The sequence below is a fragment of the Drosophila mauritiana genome, chromosome 3L, assembly GCF_004382145.1.
Source record: "Drosophila mauritiana strain mau12 chromosome 3L, ASM438214v1, whole genome shotgun sequence".
In the NCBI taxonomy this organism is placed as follows: Eukaryota; Metazoa; Arthropoda; class Insecta; order Diptera; family Drosophilidae; genus Drosophila; species Drosophila mauritiana.
The window spans coordinates 9,451,062-9,474,702 of record NC_046669.1 but is presented as its reverse complement, the minus strand read 5'-3'; the positions used below and the strand labels follow the sequence as shown (position 1 = coordinate 9,474,702).

General features: G+C 41.8%; 1 protein-coding gene across 3 annotated transcripts; it reads right to left on the bottom strand.

Annotated features, from left to right (window-relative positions):
* Positions 1-1,245: 1,245 nt before the first annotated feature.
* Positions 1,246-23,070, bottom strand: LOC117139704 (anion exchange protein 3). Of its 3 annotated transcripts, XM_033302216.1 has the most exons (14): positions 22,418-23,070; positions 14,792-15,056; positions 7,261-7,408; positions 6,938-7,202; positions 6,587-6,716; positions 6,146-6,307; positions 5,839-6,081; positions 5,632-5,772; positions 4,953-5,153; positions 4,086-4,280; positions 2,259-4,012; positions 1,997-2,191; positions 1,703-1,931; positions 1,246-1,642 (listed from the first exon to the last, which is right to left on the bottom strand). In XM_033302216.1, the coding sequence occupies exons 2-14, from the start codon at positions 14,867-14,869 to the stop codon at positions 1,568-1,570; spliced, it is 3,816 nt and encodes a 1,271-aa protein (XP_033158107.1). In that variant the 5' UTR covers positions 14,870-15,056; positions 22,418-23,070; the 3' UTR covers positions 1,246-1,567. The 3 variants fall into 3 exon arrangements, with proteins under 3 accessions (XP_033158107.1, XP_033158109.1, XP_033158108.1); XM_033302218.1 differs by lacking the exon at positions 4,953-5,153 and having other exon boundaries at positions 1,550-1,642; XM_033302217.1 differs by lacking the exons at positions 14,792-15,056; positions 22,418-23,070 and adding an exon at positions 12,218-12,324 and having other exon boundaries at positions 1,550-1,642.
* Positions 23,071-23,641: the final 571 nt, after the last annotated feature.

The following is a 23,641-nucleotide window of genomic DNA, read 5'->3' as shown; positions in this document are numbered from 1 at the left end:
AATTAAGATTTGTTCAACTTGTTGGCTAAAAGTTTGACTCGGCTAATTTGTATGCTTAATTGCCAAGCGCCATTTACACTAAGCTGCGCGTAACGCTTTGATGTTGATAATTCGATTGGTGAGGCTTAAAAGGGTTTATTTTTCCGTATAATTGGATATCATTTAGAATTCTCCCATCGTAGAATTAATAGCTCATCAAAAATAAATGGGAAGTAGGAAAGTAGCAAAAACTATTCTATATATAAATACATTATAACCCCCTTTAACTCTTAGAATCCCCAAATCCCCGTTTTCCCATAAAATTAAACAGCTTCTTAGGATTTTTAAATTTTATTTGAATTTGAATAAACAATACTAGACAACAACTACTTAGAAATAAGTACAAGTTCATACATACAAGTTACATAAAAATAGTTTGGGTTTGGCCTCAGCTCAACGCTGCTCCGAACGAATAATCATTGATCGAACTATATAGTATATGCGGGTGTATATAACATAGTCATGTATAAGTACAATGTGTTTGTGTTGGTTTTTTGTGTTTTTTTTTTGTTTTTTTTTGTTTTCAATAACCTGACTACAAGTACAAAGAAGGCAAACTTACAGCGGCCACTTCAAACGCGAAGCATTTACTTTAAAAGAAAGCTCCGGCTGAAGTGCTTAAAACGATTTTGTTATAAACAATTGTTCGTTCGATCTTAAAGGGGAGGTTTTTGTGTGTGTTTGACACTAATTATCACTACGCCAGTTGAAGTTAAATAGCTTACGGGTTCCTCTTAGTTTTCCACGCTGGGATTGCTTCGATTTGATAGGTCTAAGCCAAGTTTATAATAGTTTTGTGTACAGAGGTGGTCAAAAGTATTTACACAACGAGCTTTTTTTTCAATTAGTTGACAATTGAAAAAAAAGCTCGTTGTGTAAATACTTTTGACCACCTCTGTATATGCAAATGCAATTATTGCTAATAATACATGCGAGTGTCCAACCGAGTTAATAGCTTGTTCCTCTCGTTGGTTTCCTTTGCGTGTGATGCAATCAATGTGTGACGCTCCTTTCCGTGGGAAGGATATTTGTCTAATTCTGACAAGTCAGAGGTAACGATCCTAACATTTGATAAACCAGCAACCGATTTTGTTGGCCTCAAAAATATGATTTTTGTTCTCTGCTCCACCAAGTCATTCTGGCTAATAATCTAATTTGTCTCTTGATTTCAGTTGCAATTTAGGTACACGATTCCGCCTTCTTCTGCAGCTTCAACCGCTTTCAATCACAAAGTGCAGACCCCGCAAATATATTATACAAATATGTATAATGCTATATATATGCTCTGGGTTATTCAGGTGTGTGTGTAGATTTGTGTGTGGCTTGTCTCTAAATACTAATTGCAGGTAGTTCGTTAACGCTTTCACACCAGAATGTCGCAACAAATATATCGTATTTGTATTTGTATTGTTATAGTTTTGTTTTTTCTTGCTTTTGCTATTGTGATTTTGTTTTTGGACCAGCGTAAAACTTGGCTTGGCTTTAATACTTTCAATCTAACACTAATTAAGTTCCCAACAATGCAATCCTATGCTGGTAAGTTGGTTTGTTCATAGAAATCGGGCTCGTCGTCGTCGTTCTTCTTCATCTCGCTGCCATCCAACTGAAAAAGAGCAAAACCACTAATTAAAATGTTCTTAAAATTTGATTTGAAATATATTACCGCTTGCATTTCCTCTGGCTTATAGAATTTTGTCAAATTTTGCCGTATGGGCACCATCATGATCAGGAAGAAGGGGAAGGCCAGCGAGAACTGGGACGACTTCACAGTCCAGAGGAGTACCAGGCACAGCACCTGAATGGTGGTAAACAAATGCAGCTTCCAAGGACGCAATCGCTTCACGTATGGTGTGGGTGGATAATGCTTGACCGGCATGAAATACAGTCTTATTCTGTAGCATAGAAAATGGATATTATTATATATATTCATATTGAGATTCGTATTCAAAGCTCTCACCTTTCGAACAACTGCACTCCGCTCATGGAGGCCACTCCCATGTACAAGAAGACTCCAAAGAGCACGGCCATGGGTATCAACCGAAGAAGCGGAGCCATCAGCACCGAAAGTCCAATCATCAGGCACACAAAGAATCCGGACAGGCGCTGCTCCTTGACATCAACGATCCTGGGCGATTCACCAGGAGCGTGGGTGCTGTTCAACGAAATATGAAATTAGTTTAAAATTGCTCTGTTAATAATAGACGACCGTTTGAACTCACCGTGACATAATGGTGACGGAGGACACATGAGTCACCGATCTTACAGTGGCGGCGCAATGCCAGGGCATTCCGAATATTCCGCAGGCGCAGTTGAGCAGGCAAAGCAGCACAATATCCCAGTGGAGACCAGAACCCTTCTTTAAGCCACGATCAGGCTTGTCCACAATCAGCTCTGAGATCTGTGACTCCATAAAGATGAGAATATAGACGAGCAGGGCAGGTACTACACAAGCAAATGGTATCCACGTGGATGAGGTATCGAAACCGATGTACCAGCCGCGCTTGGAGGGATCGCTGGGCGACAGACCCTCCGGAACCACTAGTTTCTCTGTGTACACAGCCGGCACTAGGTAGTCCACCAGCACGAATATGGCAATGGAGATTGGTACACCGAAATCGCCGAGAGCACGACGAGCATTACGACCCAAAAAGTGGGAATTACGGAAGAGCTTCAGGTAGTAGGCAACCACGAAAGTGGTCAATGTGAGGATGGTGCAGAATAAAGCGGTGTTCGGCTGATTCTTGGGCAATGGTGGTGGACCAATGGCCATGGCTGTCGTCGAGATGTTCATTACCATCTGCGTAATATTCGCTGTAACACTCGCCGTCGCATTGAGTAGGCTTCCATTGGTGGCATGTTCGTGGGCGACCAACGTCGGCGGAGGGAGATTGTAGTCAGAAAGCAGGGGATTTTCCTTGTAGATGGAAATCAGTTTCATAAACGTTTCCACAATATAGATGAGCGTAATCAGAGCCGAGAATATCTCCTGTGTGAATCTCGTTAGCAGACGAACATACACACTGCCCTCGAAGGCGGATACAGTCAGGGCTATTATTATCAACCATACTCCGACGTAAACTCTTAAGGACAAGAAATCGAATTCATGTTGCGTACAGAACACCATGAGGGCTTCGTCGAATAGAAGCAGTGGTCCGGTGGTTCCAATGATCACGAGTGGTTGGCAGGACAGACAATGGAAGACAATGCCCACCAGGGAGCACGAGATCAGCGTCTCTGAGATACCAATCCAGCTGTTTGTCTTAGCGGAAACGAGACCTCCAAATGTGATAGCCGTTGAGAGGCAAGCGAAGTACATAAAGATGGTGGCAGCCAGGGTTTCGGTGTTCAGGCCATCTAGTATGTCACTCTTGTACATGGGCATTCTGCGTTTCAGATCGTTCCTCAATCCACCCCACAGACGTCCAGTTTTCTCCAGCGGACTTGGTTTCTTCTTTTTTCGGCCATTGTCATCATCGGAGTCGCCATCACCACCACCATCTCCTCCACCAATCGTGAATCCAATAGCTCCCAGGGTTTGCTTCTCCAGCAATGCCTTCTCCTCATCCTTACCAATCTTAATCATCTCACTGTCTCGCTTCACCTGCAGTGCCTTGATCTTTCGTGTGCGAATCCAATCCTTCTTGGCCTTCAACTCCTCGAAGGGCAAGAGATCGTGGCGATCCCAATTACCGGGCGGCAGAACGATAGAATCGTCCAGGAACTCATTGATGGCTGATAGGAGATCCTTGCGATCATCAGCTTTATAGGCAATGGAGTGGAAGTGCTCGTTAGCCATCAGCGTGGAGATGGAACGACCCACTTCATGGTAGTCCAAGTCGAAGTTACGAGGTCCCAAAAGAACAAACATGAATCTCACTGGGACAGGAACCTCGGTCAAAGTGGGCATCAGAACACCCTCCGACAGACGGACAAAGGCAATGGTGGGCTGCTCCAGGAACTCTACGGCACCAACCTTTGGGTTTAAAGTAATTGTATGATAAGTAAATGTAACACTTTTTTTAAAACAAAATATATGTATGACTTACCAGCACAGTGGTGGCTTCAGCACCCGCTGGAATCCTCTTGAGGATCGTGTCATTCTGCAGCTTCTTGAGATCCTCCTGTGACGAGGAGTACATATCGTCCTTCATGTCGATCTTGAGCTCATTGCTGCGCTTGCTGCCTCCGATTTCGGCGGCCGGCATGATCTTGATCTTCTTGTCATCCGTGCCAGACAAATTCTGTGGAACATTCAATTTAAATTTAAGTAGGGTAAAATCTTAAGAATGCTTTATCTACTGGGGAACATATAGCAAGCATCACATGCAAAGCTGGTGCCAAAACACTCGATACAAAGTCGTGCAACTGAACAGAACTACAATATTAATTATATAGTAGAACAGAGTGCGGTCTAGGGCAGCAGTAGAGTCTAGAGTAGCGAATGGAAGGGATCTAAGGTACTTGAACAACACAGTCACAATCACAATTGAGAACTTGCCAATCGTGGAGGTGGAGAGCACACATAAAAACAGTGGTTCTAAAGGGGAGAAGGGCTACGGAACTGGGCTAAAACGTGGTGGGGCTAAAAAGAAACATCGCGAGTTCTATAAGCGCATTTCGGCTGCTTTCGACTCCGTTTAAGCCAGGGAATGAAGCCATATTAAAATATTGGTTACCAATCCCACAAACTTAACCTGAAGCTACTGCTAATCGAAAACTCAATGATTGTATAGTCAGTTAATTTTTATGCTAATGATTTAAAGTCTTGTTTTCACTTCAACCATCTGTGAATAGGATTCATTCCCTTTTATCTGCATCCACAGCATGGCCCACCCCTACTTTTTGGTTTCATTCCCTAGCTCGTGGAGCGGAGTACGAAAGGCGGGGAGTCTTAGGGGGTTCTAGTTCATTACACCCAGGTAGGACATCGTCGAGTGGCGTCGGTGATCAATAGCTGCCGCTGCAGCGGTGGCTGTGGCCACGTTGAGCATCGCCGCCGTGGGCGGAGCACTGGAGGTGACGCAGATACTCCTCCTGGCCTTGGCCAGGTTGCGAGGTGGTGGCTGCGCCTGCTGATACGGCTGGTGGGAGGAGTCCGCACCCATCCAAAGAAACTATTGTTTTTTCGGAGTGCAGGACGTTTTGTGTTTGATTTGGTTTTTGTGGCGAAAAAAATCAATTAACGCACAAGAAAGAAAGAAATTGAAGAGATACACAAACGTTTGGACAAAGCGGCGTTTAGTTAAGTTATTTGTACGATCATGTCTATATACAATTTAGCTGTTCATTACCGATTTGGGTATAAGTTGCTGTTGTTGTCGATGTTGTCGTTATTATTATTGTTGATGTTTTTGGTGTACGAGTTGTGAGTCATGAGATGGCAGAAATAGACAAGAAGATAATGAACCACGATCATGGGAATTAACAAACTTTTGTCACAATTGTCACTGAAAGCCAATTATTTATAGCGTACAGGCATGATGTCAGAAGATAAAATGGTTGGATAATACGATATTAGAATGACAAGAAGGCGTCGGAGGTGTTAGCGAAACCATTTGGATGATTGGATATTGGCATAGAGGTAGATCTCACCTGCAGGCTGGTGTAGCTGTTGTACTTCCTCTTGGTGAAGGGCAGCACACCCTGGTGTTCGTTGACATGGCGATGGCGCAGGAGCAGCGAACGCATCACCGATGGCTTGTCGTTGATGTCAATCAGGTCCTCGATCACCATCTGATAAGGTTTAATATTTGAATAAATTACTTAAATCGAAGAATATTTTGTAAAAAGATAACTCACCTGTTCCACCACGCGATAGGCCACGGCAGGCAGATCCTTCTCGTTGAGATCGAGCAGGACAACGCCCGTTTCCAGGCAGCGACGCAAATTGAGCAGCGAGTGGAAGGAGAGGGAGGCAACATGGGGCTTGCCCCAGCGATCGGAGCCCTCCTCCACGTCCTCCTCATACTTGATCCAGCGGGCCGTCTCCTTCCATTCGCGATCCTCGCCCACGCCCGTGAGCTCATCCAATTGCACAAAGATCTATTTGCAATGGGTATTAATATAAAATAAAAATTTAAGATACTATAGGAATCCCTTTACTGACCTCATGAGGACTATGGTCCACCTCGGGCTTCTTGTTGGTGAAGGGGGAAATCGTTATTTGGGGCAACTCGCGCAACTTGATGGATGAGTGATGGATCTTATGGCGGCGCAGGGCACGCGGGTCGTCCGAACGATGTGATCTCAGCTCGTTAAGATCAGCCTCCTATAAGTGGGGGAGAAACAAGAGATTAGATCTAGAACTCGGGTTTTCATTTAGGATCTGTTCATTGGGGCTAAGGGCACGGCCAAGGATAAGATGGTCAACCTGTTTAGCCGGCATTTGGCCATTTGTCTACAGGTGCATCCGTATGTTTTGTGGGTTAGCAATGAGAGTTGGAGAGACACAATAGCTGATTTAGTTAGATGATCTCAACTACGGTTAGTGGGGGTGGGGTTCTTGGAGGGCATCGTTAACTGGACTAAGGGTTCAGTGTGTTCCTACCTCCAATGCCGTGTCCTCAGGCTGCACAGAGATGCGACGCGCACCTGCATCACCGTTTTCCTCGAGCTTGTTTTTGGGTTCCACGCTGTCCTGATGTGAGAATTTACGTTGTCTATAATACTGATGGCGGCTGTAAGTATATTTCATATTAAAATTTAAGTTTAAAGTTAATATTATTTTCTACAGGCATTGCATAGAAGGGTCAAAAGTACGTTGCGTATACGTAATGTTGCCTCAAAGGGTCTTGTGAAGGCCGCATTACGTATACGCAGTGTTGTTCATGAGTTTGATTCTATTTAGCTAATTTATTGTGTCTTTCATACAATATAAATACATTTCGATTATATTTACCTTCTTCTGCGTTTACGTTCGTGCGATTGATCCGTGGGCTGTTCATCATAGCTCAAACTGGGCGGGGTGACGACGATCTTCTTTTTGCCGCCAAACTGGACGTGCTTCTCGTCCACCGAGTTGTCCGAGTGATCGCCGTGTCCGGCTCTCTCTGAGACTAGCGGGAAGTCCTCGGGGATGTCATCATAGTTTTGTGCATTGTTCAAAGGCTCCGTTTGGCTCTCGTACTCCGAGTCCTCCTCGATGTTCAGATCGTTTGTGCGGACTGCAGATATGCATACGTAAGTATGAAATGTTATTATGTTAATACGAAGGGCACCTACTGCTATTCTTCTTGCGGGATCCAATGGGCAGCTGGGAGTTGTCCTGGAAGGTGTTTACATCGAACTTGTCCTTGCGCGCACTGTTGCCGGCAAAGACCTTGTCCATTTCCGAGTCCAGCAGCACCTCGTCGGGATCCTCATTGCCAGACTGCAAAACACAAAAAAGAAGCAAACAAATATACCAATTGTAGTTACTCAATTGTTTTCATGCGTTTGGTCACGTTGTGCATGAGTCAAGTCGTCGCAAATACTTTTCAATTAAGAATCTATAGGGGAAAACAAAGTCAGACGAGTCATGTGACTCGCAGCATTATTGTCCCTCGTCACGAGTCTTTCGTCTTTCGTCATGTTGACGATCCGTGGAAAACACTTAGAGGGGCGAGAGGAATGAACACTTTGGGGAGCAAACGTTGGTCTGCGCACATTAATCATCTGCCATTTACCATCAAGTGCGATCGCACGCATTTGAGGGCCTTTGACAGCCAAACATTCCAACATAATAACCCGGGCATTTGGCGGATGAGAATCAAACTGGATTCACTGGGCGTCGTTCTTAATTGGTTTTAATCGATCTCAATTGATTTCCATAGTGACGAAGGCATTGATTGCGCACTTCTCGCAATCATCATCATCAACATCAATATCAACATCATTTGGCAAAGGAAAAATATATATATTTTTCTTCGCCCCGAGCGGCAAGCAAGCAAACCCAATTATTGCCAATTGTTTTGTGGCTATCAAATTACAAATATCGGAAAAATCTTAAATTACTTATTGAAAATCACTGAAGAGTTTGCCGTGAATTCGATTTTCCCTCTTCCGACATTTCTGAGAAATGACATCGAAACAAATCTATTCAACATATACTTTTCATTTCACCCTCATTATCAATTAAATTAGACCTTAAATGTTTATTTTTCAGTTAATTTGTATATATATTAACATTCAACTAGTCAACATCTCTATTCGTATATTCTCTGCTTTAATGACTACTCTTCGAGAGATTAAGGTGCTCGAGTGTTTTCTTAGTCCTGTTTACTCAGTAAACATGGAAATTATCGTATGCTCAGATGTAGGTACATAAATACAAATGGAATTAACTAAATGCGATTGGGTCCCTCGGGTTGACGAAGGACTACCGCTTGCCGGTCAGGTTTGCAGCTGTTGAATATTTGATGGCAACTTTAATACACTGGGCGAGCGTATCCTTGACAATTACATTCACTTCCTGATAAGCCCTGGGGCAGATAAGGGCGGAAACAAAAAGGTAAACAGAGTTACAGTTTGTGTTTATAAATAGACTAAAATTTAATAACGCTGAGAGCCTGCACGTGGGAACGTCCATGTGTCCACCGACTGGCAGCCGCTGGCGAGGAAGACCAACGACCAAGTGTCTGTGGGTGGTTGGCGTTTGCATGTGATAAGCTGGAGCGTAACGCGCCGTGTTACGTTAATTAATCGATAAACACTAAGTTGTCCCATAATGGCTTTCATACCAATGCTGACTTTGCTGATCATTATGAAGTTGTTGCCATTGCTGATTTACAGATACGTACAGGCGGCTGGCAGTAAAAGTATTTTGTCATTCAGCCATTAGCTTGATGCCCATCATAATGTGGCTACAAGTAACGGCCGCATAAGCCCCCAAACCGCCCACGAGCGACCAGAACCACCAGCACCACCACCCATTTGCCCACCCACCCATCGTTCAGGTAACAGAACGTCGCACTTTGTGCAGCATGTCAGCGTTGCTTATCACAAATAATCGATGGTATGTTCTGGCCTCAGCCCCACCGACCTGCCACGCCCAACGCCCACTGCCCCGCCTCCCCGGCGTCTGAGCTGTCAATTCTCGTTGTTGTTTGTTTAGCATTCCGGAGTGGAGCTAAATGAGTATGCACGGGTCATACTACTCCCATACGAAATGCACACAGTAGCTGGCCAAGGAATTAGAAGCCCCATGAGATCATCCAAAGTGGATATTTTGGTGGCGAAAATGAGCGAAACATAATATTTGGACGACGCTAAAATTAATGTTATGTAATGCTTCTAGCAGATGATTTTTAAAGCACAGCCTGTATATACATATTTCCTTGCTCTTTGGCTAACTTAATTGAAAGCTTTCTTATAAAACATCTTGTCTTGTGATTGAACATGATTATAAAACTTGATTACCTTTTAAATCAATACAACATAAACATAAATTAAAGTTAAAAAAATCCACCCTTTAAGATCAAATGTTTATGTAAGTGTTCTGATAGATGTTCGCATGAATTGCTTCCACCTTCTGACTTCCACAGCATTTTGCTTCCCATTTGCATAACCCATTCTGAGCTCCACAAGCATATGCGTTCTTCTTATTTTGTTCCTATTTTAGAGAAGTGCCCCCCTTGAGAACCCGATGCACCTAGTCGGTTGACAAGCGTTGTGAGCAGACACAGTCACAGTCACCGTCACCGTCATGCCGTCAGTTTGCCCGCAAAGCTGGGCGTGCGTGTAAGCAGTTTAGAAACCGAGACTTCCCACTCCAAGTGGGGGGCAGTACCCCCTTCCATGTGGGGGCAACAATAAGTTGAGCCGAGTTCGCGGATGTTTCTGATGTGATTTGACATCTGCGAGGCGGCAAGCGAGCGGCAGCACGTGACTTACAAGTCATAAGCAAGTTGAATGCTCGTGGCCTAAACAACTTTTTGTCCAACTTGCCAAATTGAATCAAATTGCGGCTAAAGCGAAACTTGTTAAGATTTTGCGAGTTGCTGCTAGCTGCAACTTGCCAACTGTTGTTGTCATCGTCGGTGACTAAGTTTTTACACTTGGCCCGCACAGCAGATTAAAAGTTAGTCCGCTGGCGTATATCGCGTATAACTTTGTATTTATTGGAAAACTGTTTGAGTTGCCAAAAGGAAAGTCGGGTGTGCAGGCTAATGTGCAGGCTAAAATACATAGAAAAAATAGATTCCATGTGATTTGGCACTTTTAAATTGATCAATAATAGTAATAATAATATCTTTAAAATATTTCCATTTATTGCCTGTTCAATAGCGAGGTTTAAACAATAAATTTCCAAATTTTAATGTTTTCTCCTCTTTGGCTTTATCGCAAATATTTTTTGAACTCTTTATGGAGGTCCAACATTTGACCATAACTAACATGGCCATAAAAAGCGTGCCAATGTTGGGAAAACAGTAACCGTTTAACTTTACATTTAACTTCTGACTTTGAGTTGGGGATATATTTATGCATGTATACACAAAAGTTTTTATTTGTTTGCAGCTGTCGAGTTTTTGTCCATGGCCTCTGCATAATTTGGTTGATTTTTGGTGGCCCGTTTTTCCTACGCACTTAGGTTATTTTTTCCATTCCATTTTTTTTGTTTGTTTGCACAAATTAACGATGCTTCTATATTCGCTTTTGTCTGACAGCCTGCTCGCAATAGTGTGTGTGTGTGTGCGTTTGTGTGTATCTGTATTAATTTAATGTGAATTCCGCAGCGGAAATGCTCGCACAAGCAACAGAGCGACGGGGAAAAGTGGGTACAGACCGCCGGCGGGTCAAGGGTCAGGGTGCGGGGCACGGGGCACGGGGCAAGGGGCGCGCCGAGACGGACACGTGCGAAAGGTTAAACTGGTCAAAGGCACTGGCGTTAAAGCGTCGTATACGTAATCTGGTGATGGGAAATCATGCTGACAATGCTGCTCACCCACTAAACGTTTATATATTCACACACTACAGCTTCGCACAATAGAAAAGTGTTGCATACTTCAAGGTCAGTGGATGCCATTCTATATGTGTGTGTGTGTGTGGGTTGCCATTGTGTGTGAGTTAGCTGTTGGCAATAAATAGCTAAAGCCTACACTATTTATTATCCTGCGGCCAAAAATGAATAGAACATTTTCCAGGAAATGTGCTGAATTTTATAGGAATTTTGTGAAGTGAGAACATGAAGAACTGTACCGGAAATGATTTGGGTAATGGAAAGGGTTTAATGGGAATTTCTTTTGATGAAGTAAATTATTTCATAAGAAAATGAAAGGTTTTCTTAGCAGTTGTGTATAACTATATCTTGGTTTACTTTACATTCAATTAAGAAAAATATTTTCCATAAAATGCCCATGAACTAAAAACATTTAAATTATTTAAAAGGTTGCCCCCTGCACTAAAACCTGCGACACTAAGCGGCTTATACAACTTCCAATGCACGAAACTTGTACAAAACTTAAATTAAAACCCATCAAAGTTTTCTACCTTAAGGACGAAGTTCAGTGAAAACCCTTGTTTCACCGCACAGGTGTGATGGAGAGTAAATAATGCATGAGCTGCTAAATAATTCTCAACGTTTTTATAATGCCAACAAATTGGAAACACGAAACCGCAAAATCCCCATCAAGCAGTCAATCATTCATCAATCCGGCAAACCGAAATGAAACTCGGTTATTATTGGTAATTTTTAAGATGCCACATACACACACACAAAAGAAAAAACACCTTAAAATGTATATGTATGTGTATTTGTAACCGCAGACACACACGTGTGTGTGCAGGGAGGTGGACTCCTGTCGCTTGGGTAACATTTTCCGTAACATTTCTGTGTGTTTTTCACTGCCGCTGAGCCGTTTTATTGCCCCAAAAAGTATGCAACACCCAAAACGAATTTCCTCCGGAATTCATAGTCGTATATGTATGTGTATCTATACAAGGGATCTTGGAGTTTGCTTGCCTGTGGCACACTAAACGGCCCAGCTCACTTGTTGGGCCCATCTGCCAACTTTTCGACTAATAATTTTCCAAAAAAAAGGGACAGCACTCGAATGTGAAAAGGCTTTTCCCATTTTCCGCTCCGGTTGTGTGTGCTCTTTTGAAACAAATTTCAAGGTTGTGTGCTCTTGAAAAGTTTGTGTGCGTGCGTTTTTGATTAACATTATAGATCAAACAAGCTAGACTAGTTATTCCGCATTACCTTGAGGGCTCCTATTTGGCTTGCAAAACTTTCGATCACGTTTGCTAGTTGGGTAATTGGGGTTTTCCCTCGCGCAAAATCCTTTTTGCCTGTTGCACTTTGACCCGCGAGTTATGAGTAGAGTATATATATATATATATAAATATCTATTTTCTGAGGCCAAATATTGGCCAGCTCCGCTGTCTGGGAAGGCTGCCCAGCAAATGAGGGGCCATGCTGCTTGTGCCTGCTGCTGCTGCTGCTGCTGCTGTTACCTGTTTTTCTGGCCCAGTGCGCAGGCGTTGGCCAAAAGCGCGCGTATAACGGTAGAACAGGCCGCTCAGCTGGCAGCGCTGCAGCGTTTCGACCACGCTCAGCTGATTCTCAGGGCCGCCACGGCGTACGGGCTTTACTATGTGCCATCACCCATCCACCCACCCACTATCCACCAGGATGCCACTGCTGCTGACGTAAATCGGAATGCAGTTTTCGACGCAGAAAGCTTTGAAGCAGGCCAAAAGCTTTGACAGCTCAGCATTTTTTTGTTTTGATTGTTGGTCGTAACCCCCACCCACACACCAGTGCATAATTAATGGCAAAGCTTTTGCGCGCACAGGACCTCCCGATGATGGTCAAGGCCGCTCAAGGCCAACACTTGGTGTTTTGTGTATGGCCCCCACACAGATGGGGCGTTTGTCTGTGTGTGTATGTGCAAAAAAGCTCGCTCCTTTTTCGCCATGCACAAAAATCTATTCACTTGATGGCACTTTGAACAGCATGCCAGTACATTAGGGCTCATTAGCTGGCCACCCATATATGTATGTTTGTATGAACGCGTGTGTGTTTTGGGTAATTAACGATAACAGGCGAGTTGTAATGGCTAATTGAGTTATATGCCTCCACAGTGCAGCGCTCAAGATGAGAGAGTTCATCCTTGGGCAACCTGAATTATGCAAGACCATTAACATCAAATGGATTGCGATGGATGACAGGAGCAATAATTGATTGATTGTTGCCATATGTAATAAATATTTAATGGGTATCGATGGGGGGGTATATCCTTTGATGATACCAGCACATTTGATGAATGCCAAAAATTTATGTGGGCTATAAATCAATGCGTAACACTAGCTTACTAAATTAGGAGCCAAATATATGTTGTACACATATTAACAGCGGAATAAGAAAGAAAATATGACTCTTTATGCACTTTTAACGTTACTAATAACCATATTATATATGTTTTTTTTTGAACACAGCTGTATGTATAAAAATATATTTTTTAAGATTTAAGTTTTCTCTATGTTTGAAAGTGCATACTATGCAGGCTCATTTCGAACGTGTTTACTAGATCATTCCAATGCGAATGTTCCACCCAAATCATGGCATACTTAGTGGTGCAATTAAGTTAATTGAGGTTGCTGCTCCCACGGCTACTGCAACTTGATGCTTTCACCTGGCCAGGTGTCAATGAATTGATTGCGACTACAATTCCGTCGTACTATTACTTTTCATTGTCAGTGTCAGAGTGAGTGCTAAAGCAACGGCCTTGACCACGACTATCGATTTCCCGTTCTGTGTTGGTGAGTGTAAATATAAGCGTTGTGTGCGCTTCATTTGAATGCGCTGAGTGTCTAGCTAGCTTCCTGTTACCGTTATTGCCAACGACTGTCTGCTGCCAGTTGCACAATTAAAATGCGTTTACTTCGACGCTTTTAGCGTTTAGCCTTTAAGCTGACAACTTGTTGTCGCCCTCCAGCCACACACTGCGTATACGTAATGCGGGCTAAAATGCGAGCACAAAAGCGACACTTTGGCATGAATGAATGCATGATTAGGCACACTGATCTACTGCCGGAGCACTCGAGCACACGAAACTGAAACTGAAATCGAAATCGAAATCGAAATTGAAATTGAAAATGAAACCGACATCGTTTTGCTGGAAACTGGTTTCCAAATTGTGTCACTTGCTAGCTGGCGGGCATTTTTGCCGGTGTGCCCCCAAACTACGGACACACTCCGGAAATGTGTAGAAAAGTAAACAACTGCGAAATGGCAGAAACCACAAAAAAACAAAAAAAAATCAATAACAATTACTTGACATTACCCGTGTGGGCCAGCAATTGAATTATTTACAAATTCGCAATGGCAAAAAAATTAAAAAAAAAAAAACAGCACATTTAAAAAAGTGATTTATTTAATGGAAAACTACCAGCGGCAGTACATTTATATATCCACTTTTTTATATATATACGTATGCTTGGATTACAATAGCAGAATCGTTTGTGGAGAACCTTGACTGGGTAAAAGTTTTATCGGGATCATCATCATCAATCGTAGTATGAGCTCACTCAAACATTTGCCTAATTAATTACCCATACATTAGTACGAATTATTAATAGCTAACCTTTCGATACATAGGAAATGCGACTAAGATCTGGTGAAAGTACTTAAGTAATTTGCAGTAAAAAGCACTATTATTGCTATCTTTCTTTCAAGCTAATATTTATTTGGGCACACCATGCTGATCCGAGATCAGCTCAGGTTTTATTATATATTATATATGAATATAATATATTTATATTTATTACTCACCTTCTTTTTGGTATTGAAGCCCAGGAAGGATAATTTGCGGACATTATTCTCCCTGCCGCTGGCCGAACTGAAGCTCATCTTGAGTGTTGCTTGTTAAAGATTTCGTTTAATTTAGATCCAATCCTAAGATATGGGATTCCTTGAATGCGGCTATTTGATGATCAGGCAATGCAATGGCATCGGTGTGCTGGTGGGCTTGGTTATTTGCTGCGGCCACTGTGGATGCTCCAAGAATCTCTGCATTCGGGGCAGCGAATTCAACGCCCTGAAAACAAAAAAGAAAAAAAAAACCAAAAATTAATAAATAAAATGAGAAATAAAGAAAATTCGAAACAGACGAGGATGGCGTGGATGGAACGCAATTTCATTAATAAACAACTTCGAGTGTTGCTGGTTTTTGTGTGTGTTTTTATTTTTTGTCACTGCTAAGGAGGCCAATTGAACGAAAATATAAGTACCGAGCGCAATAAAAACCATTCGACGCGACTCAATTAAAGTTAAATGGCAGCCACACGCATGGGAAAGGGGCAAAGGGGAAAGGGCGGCGGAGGGGGCGGGGTCGATTAAGCACGCGACTTTCGTTGACGGCTCTTGATCAATTTGCGTTATTTGAGCACTCAATTATTATTCGGAAGCTCGAGGGGCACTGAATGTGGCAATCGACGCCCCAAGGCGGTATTCTTTGACGATCAGATCGCTCAGTTAACGATCTGAATCTACATTTCTAGTGAAAAAACACTGCACACTGCTATTAAATCAATATTGTAATAATTACATCAGTTCCGTATCTTTCAATAATATTTATAATACAATTTCTCATTTTTAAACACGTGTGTCACATGACTAACTTTAGCACAATTGACTGCGATATGACTAAACGCCATCTTATCGAATTAAACGTGCAATAAGTGAGCAAAAAAATACTTAGAAAAATTGTCATAGTAGGTTTTTCGAAAGAACTGCGTTCTAAATTTTAAACAGTCTGTTCCCTTTTTTGGTATTCCGATCTTGAATTTTCTTTGCTTCTCTGATATAGTTGTTCTGTTTTTATTAACTCCTTATTACTCCTCTATAATGTTTCTATTGACAATCTCCGATCTATTTAATAGTTTCGTAAAACACACTGTCATCTGACTGAAATTGAAGCCATAATTTACGTTCATAATGGGCGCCCCGCCCATTCGTAAAGATATAGCAGCCCTTTCGATTTGGGGCGTGGCAAGCGTTGAACCTAAACGGCAATCAAGCGAAACAAACACAAACACAATTGTGCCCAGGAGTCCGGTGTTAAATGTTACGTGTCCGCAGGTCCTTAATAATGCAGTAGGTAATAACTAAGTAGGCAGGCACCTTCTTTGTTGGGTAGCGGCGAACTGGCAGGACGACTGGAGAATGGCCAACTGGTGTAGTGAACAACACAACAAGAGTTACACAAATTCAATTAGGCAGCGGCACCGGCTGGCTGGCCATGGGTTTGCACGACGGCTGGCAATCGCGAACAGCTGGCCACTGGGGCGTATACGCGATATTCAGGACACTCGAATCCGACGAGGCTTGCTCCGTGGCGAACGAATGCCGTGTGAACCTGTTGCGGCTGCGAATGCGCTGATTTATGTGAGCTTCTTTCTGCGGCCAAGAACGCTTGAAAAATGAGCCGCCGCCAACCGAAGTATCAACGAACTGCGAAAAAACGCCCTCATCGCTCCAGTGTTTGCGTGTATTGGGTTTGTATCTGTATCTGTATCTGTATCTGTATCCGTGTCTGTGAGTGAGGAGCAGCGCTTCGTTTCGTATCGTATATCGCGTAGACAATCCAACATGAGTCTCGTGCTTAACTTAGCCCGTCCTATTAGCGCTTTCCTCTGCCAACCCACAAAATTTTCACTTCGTCGCGTTGATTATGTAAGAAAATGTGACTGGTCTTTGGAGGGAGCGGTTCGTGAATTTCGTGTGCCTTGTGCCTTGGATATTCCGCCTTGTTTGCCATATGTTCCTCGATAAAAACTGATGTGTCTCCCTCGGTCTGACCATGGATTAAAGTTAAGTTGGTTGGCAAACAAAACTTTGGCTTTTGGCAACCTTGATATTGCCTCGCGTCTGCATAAAAGTGGGTGGCATGTTACGGTAAACGCTATTAACTAATAAAAGGATTTCAAAGTTGATCAATGGCTGAATTCGAGCGGAAGCTCCTCCAAGGTTGCTGTATAAATATTTGAACACCCATTCCATCATTTGGCGCTGCCTTTGGGTATTCTTGATAAATCCCTAAATTGCTTCGTTTATTATTGGTATTTGTGCTTGTTATCTCAACTTTTTGAAGCTTCAACTTCAGTAATTTAGTTGAGTTTCACCTGTTGTTTTCTACGAACTTTATTTCGTTTAAATTTTAACTAAATAACTTAGCCCCTTAATGACTTCACAAAATAGGTAACAATTTATTCGATGCAATATTTTAACCAAGACGAAAGTATATTTAAAAACTGGCAAATAGTTTCGTGAGAATAAAAAACTTAATTAAGCAGGACAACAACTCATTTTCTTATGTAAATATATACAAGTTTGAGATAATATTTATTAACTGGAAACTTTTCTAAACCAAGCCCCCCATAAAATCCTAAACAATCTAGTATACCCTGATAAGAGTTTAACCCAAAAATAGCCAGAGCTTAAGATCAATCTAGACCTATTTTTATTTAGACCAACTCAGGTGACTGGTCTGTGTTTTTAGTGCGATTGATTGGGGATCGCGTGATTCTAACCGAATTCGTTACGATAAAGTGCACGTAGCCAAAGGGAAAACAAATAAATTTACACATTTTATATGGCTCGCACACGGGAAGCAGACGGATGGATGGCAGTCAGTTGCATGTTATCAAAATTAGTGGCAGCTTATAACTCTTAAATCTATAAGACACTTGAGGCAAACAAAATGGTCGGAACGGCGGTCGCTGGTTCCCATAAAACCCGAAGGTGTTACAATTTAAAACCCCAAAAAGTTCCATGGCCCGAAAGGGAGCAGTGCAAGGGGAGCAGTGAAAATTAACGTGGTGATCAATTTTATGGGTTCATTAGCGTGCGCTGGCGAAATGACGCCAAACGATCGATCGTACGACGGTCTGGCTTAATTTTGATTTAAATTATTTGTTTGTATATACGTATACGTTGGCGGGTATCAAAAAAGAACCGCCTACACCTTTAACGCTCTTATCTGGCCACTGGGCTAGCCAGTCCCATTCATTTCGATTTCGATTCCGATTCCGATTCAGATGGCAGCGCAGCCAGTTTGTTTAAACAATTGACAGTAATGTATGGGATTTGCCGCACGGCAGCCACATAAATTATCAAATTGTCTATTATGTGTCGTTTTTCGAAATTGATTTGATTTAACCCCAAAGACACGTCAATTAGCCGCCTGCCGATAGATGATATATGGCCAACGAGGGCTTTAAATAGCGAAGTTGCTTATGTAATAGGCCGAAAGAATTCTGCGTCTTATCAGTCGAGTCTCGTGCGAAGTCTCCTTATCAAACGAGGGTTTTTTTTTTTCTTTTTGCACACCCTTTGCCACCACATTCATCCAGTTCCAACCGGTTTCTGTCAGTCAGCTGCAGTTGCACGAATCCTACCTACCACTTACTCTGCCGGTATATGCCACAGAACTTAGCATTCACGTGCTGCCCGAACAAGTTGCAAACCGGTTCCTTTCGCTTGGCCAAATTGCAACAGTCAGCAGTGCAAAAGGCAGCTGCAACTGGAATTGCAACTGCAGCTGACATTGAACTTGAAAGCACTCAAGCGCTTCGAACTCACAGCCATTTCTCAACTCTACCGGAAAGTCGGTTTTATTGTTTGCACAACAAAACAAAACGCCGGCGAGAACCCACTCGAACATATAAATGTCAGTTTAAAAAGCACTCGAGATATATATACTATAATGCCTGGGTTACCTGCCCAAATGTCGTTAACGATGCCGGCAATTAAACAGAAGTGTGCCCATATACTATTCCTGAATATATGAGTGCATAAATATATTTGATAATTGGAAACGCATTGTTTAAGTGCCGTCATAAATCTTGTCCGATCATAAATATTTCTTTTCAACGATACCCAGACTGATTACCAAGCCCTCCAAGTTCGATTCATTAGTATAAACTATACTTAAATCACACAAATGGCTAGTAGTTCAAGTGCACTTATTGGAATAGGTTAGTAATCGCACAATTGTGCAGTTTACAATTCAATTGAAAAGCGTGAATAACGCGATTCAAAGTACTGTCTAAAAGCGTAATATAATATTATCAAGTAGTGTCGGTTACAGTAGCTGCTAAACTAGCGAATAATTGCGGTTATCGCACATGGCTTAAAGTGGATTAGTACACAAAAGCGTTTACGTGCCTATTGCCATAAAAATGGTACAAAAAATTTAATTAGTACTAATTAATTGAATAAAGCCACCACAATGCATAGGTAAGCGTTTCAAACATGGCACAGAATTTTAAATATTTAATTATAGGAGCATTTTTACATAACTTTTTTTTTGGAATTTTCATGTATGTGGACTAACTTTTTATCAAGTACCGTTCAACTTTCCACTTGAGTGACACTTTTGTGCGACCTTGAAGGATTTATGATCGACAGTTTGTTCGTCTGTTCAAAGGTTCAAAGCACTTCGCTTCAAATCAATTGCATGCGAAACACGACATTTGAATCGGTATGAAAACATTTGGCAACGCTCCACCGCACACACAAAACCTAAGGCTGATACTCAATTCCAATTCCAATTGCAAATATAGAACCGAATTTCAATTAGGCCATTGCAGTTGTACTCCAACTAGTGACGAAACGCTCTTCTCTGACTGCAAAAAGACCCAGAGATCGACGACCGTTGTGGAGGTTTTAACGACGAACTCATGTTTTTAAAACCTAATCAATTACTTTTCCCGCAGTTTGTTTTTATTCTTTTTTCTGCCGATAAGTTCGATACTCGTCAGCTGTTTTAAAAATACGATCTGTTTTCTCTACATTGTGTATATGGTTTTCTTCAGAAATTGCGTTTCCTAGCCGCAACGAAGTCGGCACATATTTATTTTCTTGGGTTTTGTAAATCACACACCGATATCAATATCCAGGCATGGGCGTAGCAAATGGGGATCTAGTTTCTTTATCGTTTCCAGAACGAACCGATGCGCTTTTGACTGATTAACCAACTGTCGTCGGTGACTTTTTTCTGATGATTCATGTGCATTTTTAAGCGTGACGAAATGAGATGCCTTATCTTAAGGGTGTTCTCGTACGATAATAAGTACTGAATGTTGTGCAACAATTCGGTTAAGGTTTTATGATTTTGTTCATAACTTAAAGTTTAACTAGGTGTTGCTGACTATTTGTCGTTCCATTAATTAGTAGCAAAATAAACAAACTAAATAAGATGCAGACACAGTTGAGCATTAATATAAATGCATTTAAAGTATTATATACTCCCATTCTTGGTTTTATATTGCATTTCTTTTTTTTTTAGTTTAATTTAATGCTGATTTGTTTATATTTTTACATGAAACCTTATATATTTTCTGGCGACGGTGATCGCTTTGTGTACGCCCTTGCTTTTACCGGGTACCGGTTTTCTTTCTGAAAATCAGCTTCTGTTATTAAATACTTCAATTTGCTGGCCCCAGCAAATATTCTCTGTATCGTTCGCAGGAACAATAAATACTACACCCGAAACACGCAAAATTACAACAACAGATTCGCCCCACAAGTTGTGTAAACAAAAGTGCAGAGCAACAATTATAGCTACTGCAGAAGGGGCAATAACAATAAAACCCAACTTTAAGCGTCATGATACATTTTGGTTAAATATCAGGCAAGAACCCCACAAAATGCAGAAACAGCAAAACAGCACAAAAATAAAGAAAATAACCAGCCAAGTTGAGATAAACAAATTCTAGTTAACATTGTGTGTTTATCGTGTGCGAGTCGCGACTGCAGCATAGATGTTGCAAAATAGGAGGGGGGTGGAGGGCATTCCGGGGAAAGCCAAATTATTGAGCCATTACTCACCAGCTGAAACCCCAGAGTGGGAACATGGGGGAGTGGGGGGTGGATTTCTAGCATCGGGGGCGTTTGGAGCTAGAAGGCGCCAAGCACAAATATCTTTCAACACAGCGACAAAATAGTAACAACATCGAAGTTGGCCACTCATTGAGCATTTTAAACACTGTTAAAAGTCCTTATCAGTAGTATTCAATGATAATTTTGGAATATCCAGATAAATTAAGACGACCATGCTAAAAAAGCCGGCATTTCTGCAAGAGAATCTAGAAATCTCTTTAGGAATTTTAAAAATTCCATGAAATATTATATTACACTAGAACTTTTCAACAAATTAGTTTGAATTAGTTTTGCTTATCTGTATGAAAATAATGAATCTGGGGATACTTTATGTAACTATGAACAGTTGGTTTGTTTATTTTACATTCCTTATTATTATCTATACATTTTATAGAACTTAGTTCCCAAATACTTGGATTGGACGACTGCTGTAAACGTTTTTTCCAGTGCAGGCGGGAAAGTGCAACAGCGATTCACGTGCTGTGCAAAATGGATGATGCGGTGCGCGGTGCCTGCGGGGGAGGGGGTCAAAAAGGCGTCCAACGGGGGACTTGGAGCACACTCAGTGCTGATAGCAGGAATTCCCCCAAAAGTAGAGTTTTGGTGCTTTCTGCCCGCTGTTGTTTCTCTTGTTGTTTGCGGAAATTTGCATAAAAAGCAGACAAACTTAGCATAAAGCGCCGCGGGGAATGGAAGACAAACAGTCGCTGATGGAGGCGGAGAAAGGGGGGCAAAAAGGAAAGAAAGGGGAGAATGGGTGGAAAGGGGAAATGAGAACGTAGCACTACGTGCCCGGTACAACTGAAACTGTGTTAGCTTGTCGAACAAAACCAACCATAACAACAACAAAAAAACGGCAAAAATCAAGAGCACAAAGGAAAAAATCCCACACCGCCCCTGGCCAAAGATCCAAAATAGAACCAGTTTCCAAAGTTTCGCAGTCACATGCTGCAGTTGCTCTCGGACCTGACTTGATTTATTTCCTCTGGCTGCTTAATAATTTGTCCGACAGCAATTGAGAAACCGGGCCGAAAAGTTCTTAGCCAACAGCCGGCTAGCAAGCAGTAAGTATTTAAACAATATTTAGTTCAGTAATTGTTTTCGCCGCCGAGTAAATTTCGCATTTTCTTTGACACTTTTCCAACTGCGAAAAAGCCCAGTAAATGTTTATTCTTACACAGAGAAAACTTGGCTACTCTTTTGAATAATTATGTAAGGTCCTAGATATCACATTACTTTAGGCCTTTAGGTTGCGCGAATAAATAAGAAATAAATATTGTATTTTCAACTGCTCATTTCAAAAACAAAAACCTTCACTTGATCAATTTTTTTCTTTCGGTGTGTGGGAAATGCGACAGAAAGTCAAAATATCCACAATTTAAAGATCTTTTTCGCACAAAAATAGCCGCAGACAGAAGAGCAAAAACAACGATAAAGGCAGACCGAAGTGAATTTTATAATTGACACGTACTTGAAGTATTCTTCTACTTTTTACTATTTATTTTTTTTTTTTACCTTTTACTCGGCCACGGGCGCCAACAACAACAAATGCGACCACTGATGACGTCGCCGCTTGGCGAAATTCGAAAATTTTCCACTGTGCCTCACACACAGCTCGTTGATTAGCATAAAGGGTTTTTCTTCAACCTTGATCTTGCGGAGTCAACTTCCTGGTATTTGTTTTTTTTTTTCTTAGTTTTTTAAATTTAGTTTTATTTTTACGCGGCGCTGACAACAAACGAATCGAACGGAGAAAGAGCGGGAGAGCGATATATTTTGGGGGCGAGACACACACACACGCACGCGCGCTGGCTGGAGAAGGAGAAAGAACACGGGAGCGAACGCGTCGATAAAAACAACAGACGATAAAGCAGAGGGCAATGGCGAAACACACAAAAATTGGCAGGAAAGAGCAACAATAACAACGGCGCTTCTTTGTTGTAGTTGTTGCTATTGTTGCGTGCGCGCACGTTGGTGGTGGAACCTTTTGTATATTTTTGCTATACTTTTTACTCTGTATTTTCTTATATTTCGCGTACGAGGTTTACGACTTTCTGTGTTTCGTCGCAAACTTGAACTTGGCGAGCTCTCAAAATATTATGCGCCTTTTATCCGCAGTTTCTGTGTTTCCGTGCGAGCAGCAGCACGTTTCCGAACGTAATGATTTACAGTTCCTGCCGCAGCACGTTTTTAACCGAAGCGATCGACGGCGAATTTGGCGGCGAAGAGAAGAGAGTTTTGAACTGGCTTCTCTTAAATCGATTCGGAAGAGAACCAAACCTTTGTCTTTAAAAGAATAATTATTGCATGAAATATAAAATGTATTCTAGTAGTTATATAATTTTTATTAACTTTTGTTAATCCTAGGCGATCGCGCATTAATCTAAGGTTAATATATATTCTTGTATGTTGAAGAGTACTCGTTAAGCATCTCTATTTTATTAAATAATTTACTTAAAAATGTTGTAATTGTGGCTTATTGTTTCTGTGTCAGTTTCGGCATGAAAGTTTTAAATGTGCTAAGTGTTAATTAACTGTTTGCTGCACTTAACCCTTCACAGGGACACGTTTCGGACCCCCGCTGGATTGCGATTGGTTGCGTTATCTATTAATATCATTGCGTTTGATTTGTTATCTAAAAATATATAGCACTCGCTGGAAGTGCCAATATTAGCCCAGCAATTCACGCAATGCAAATTGGCCGACTGCGACGCTCTAATTGACTGATTTGCATTTGAA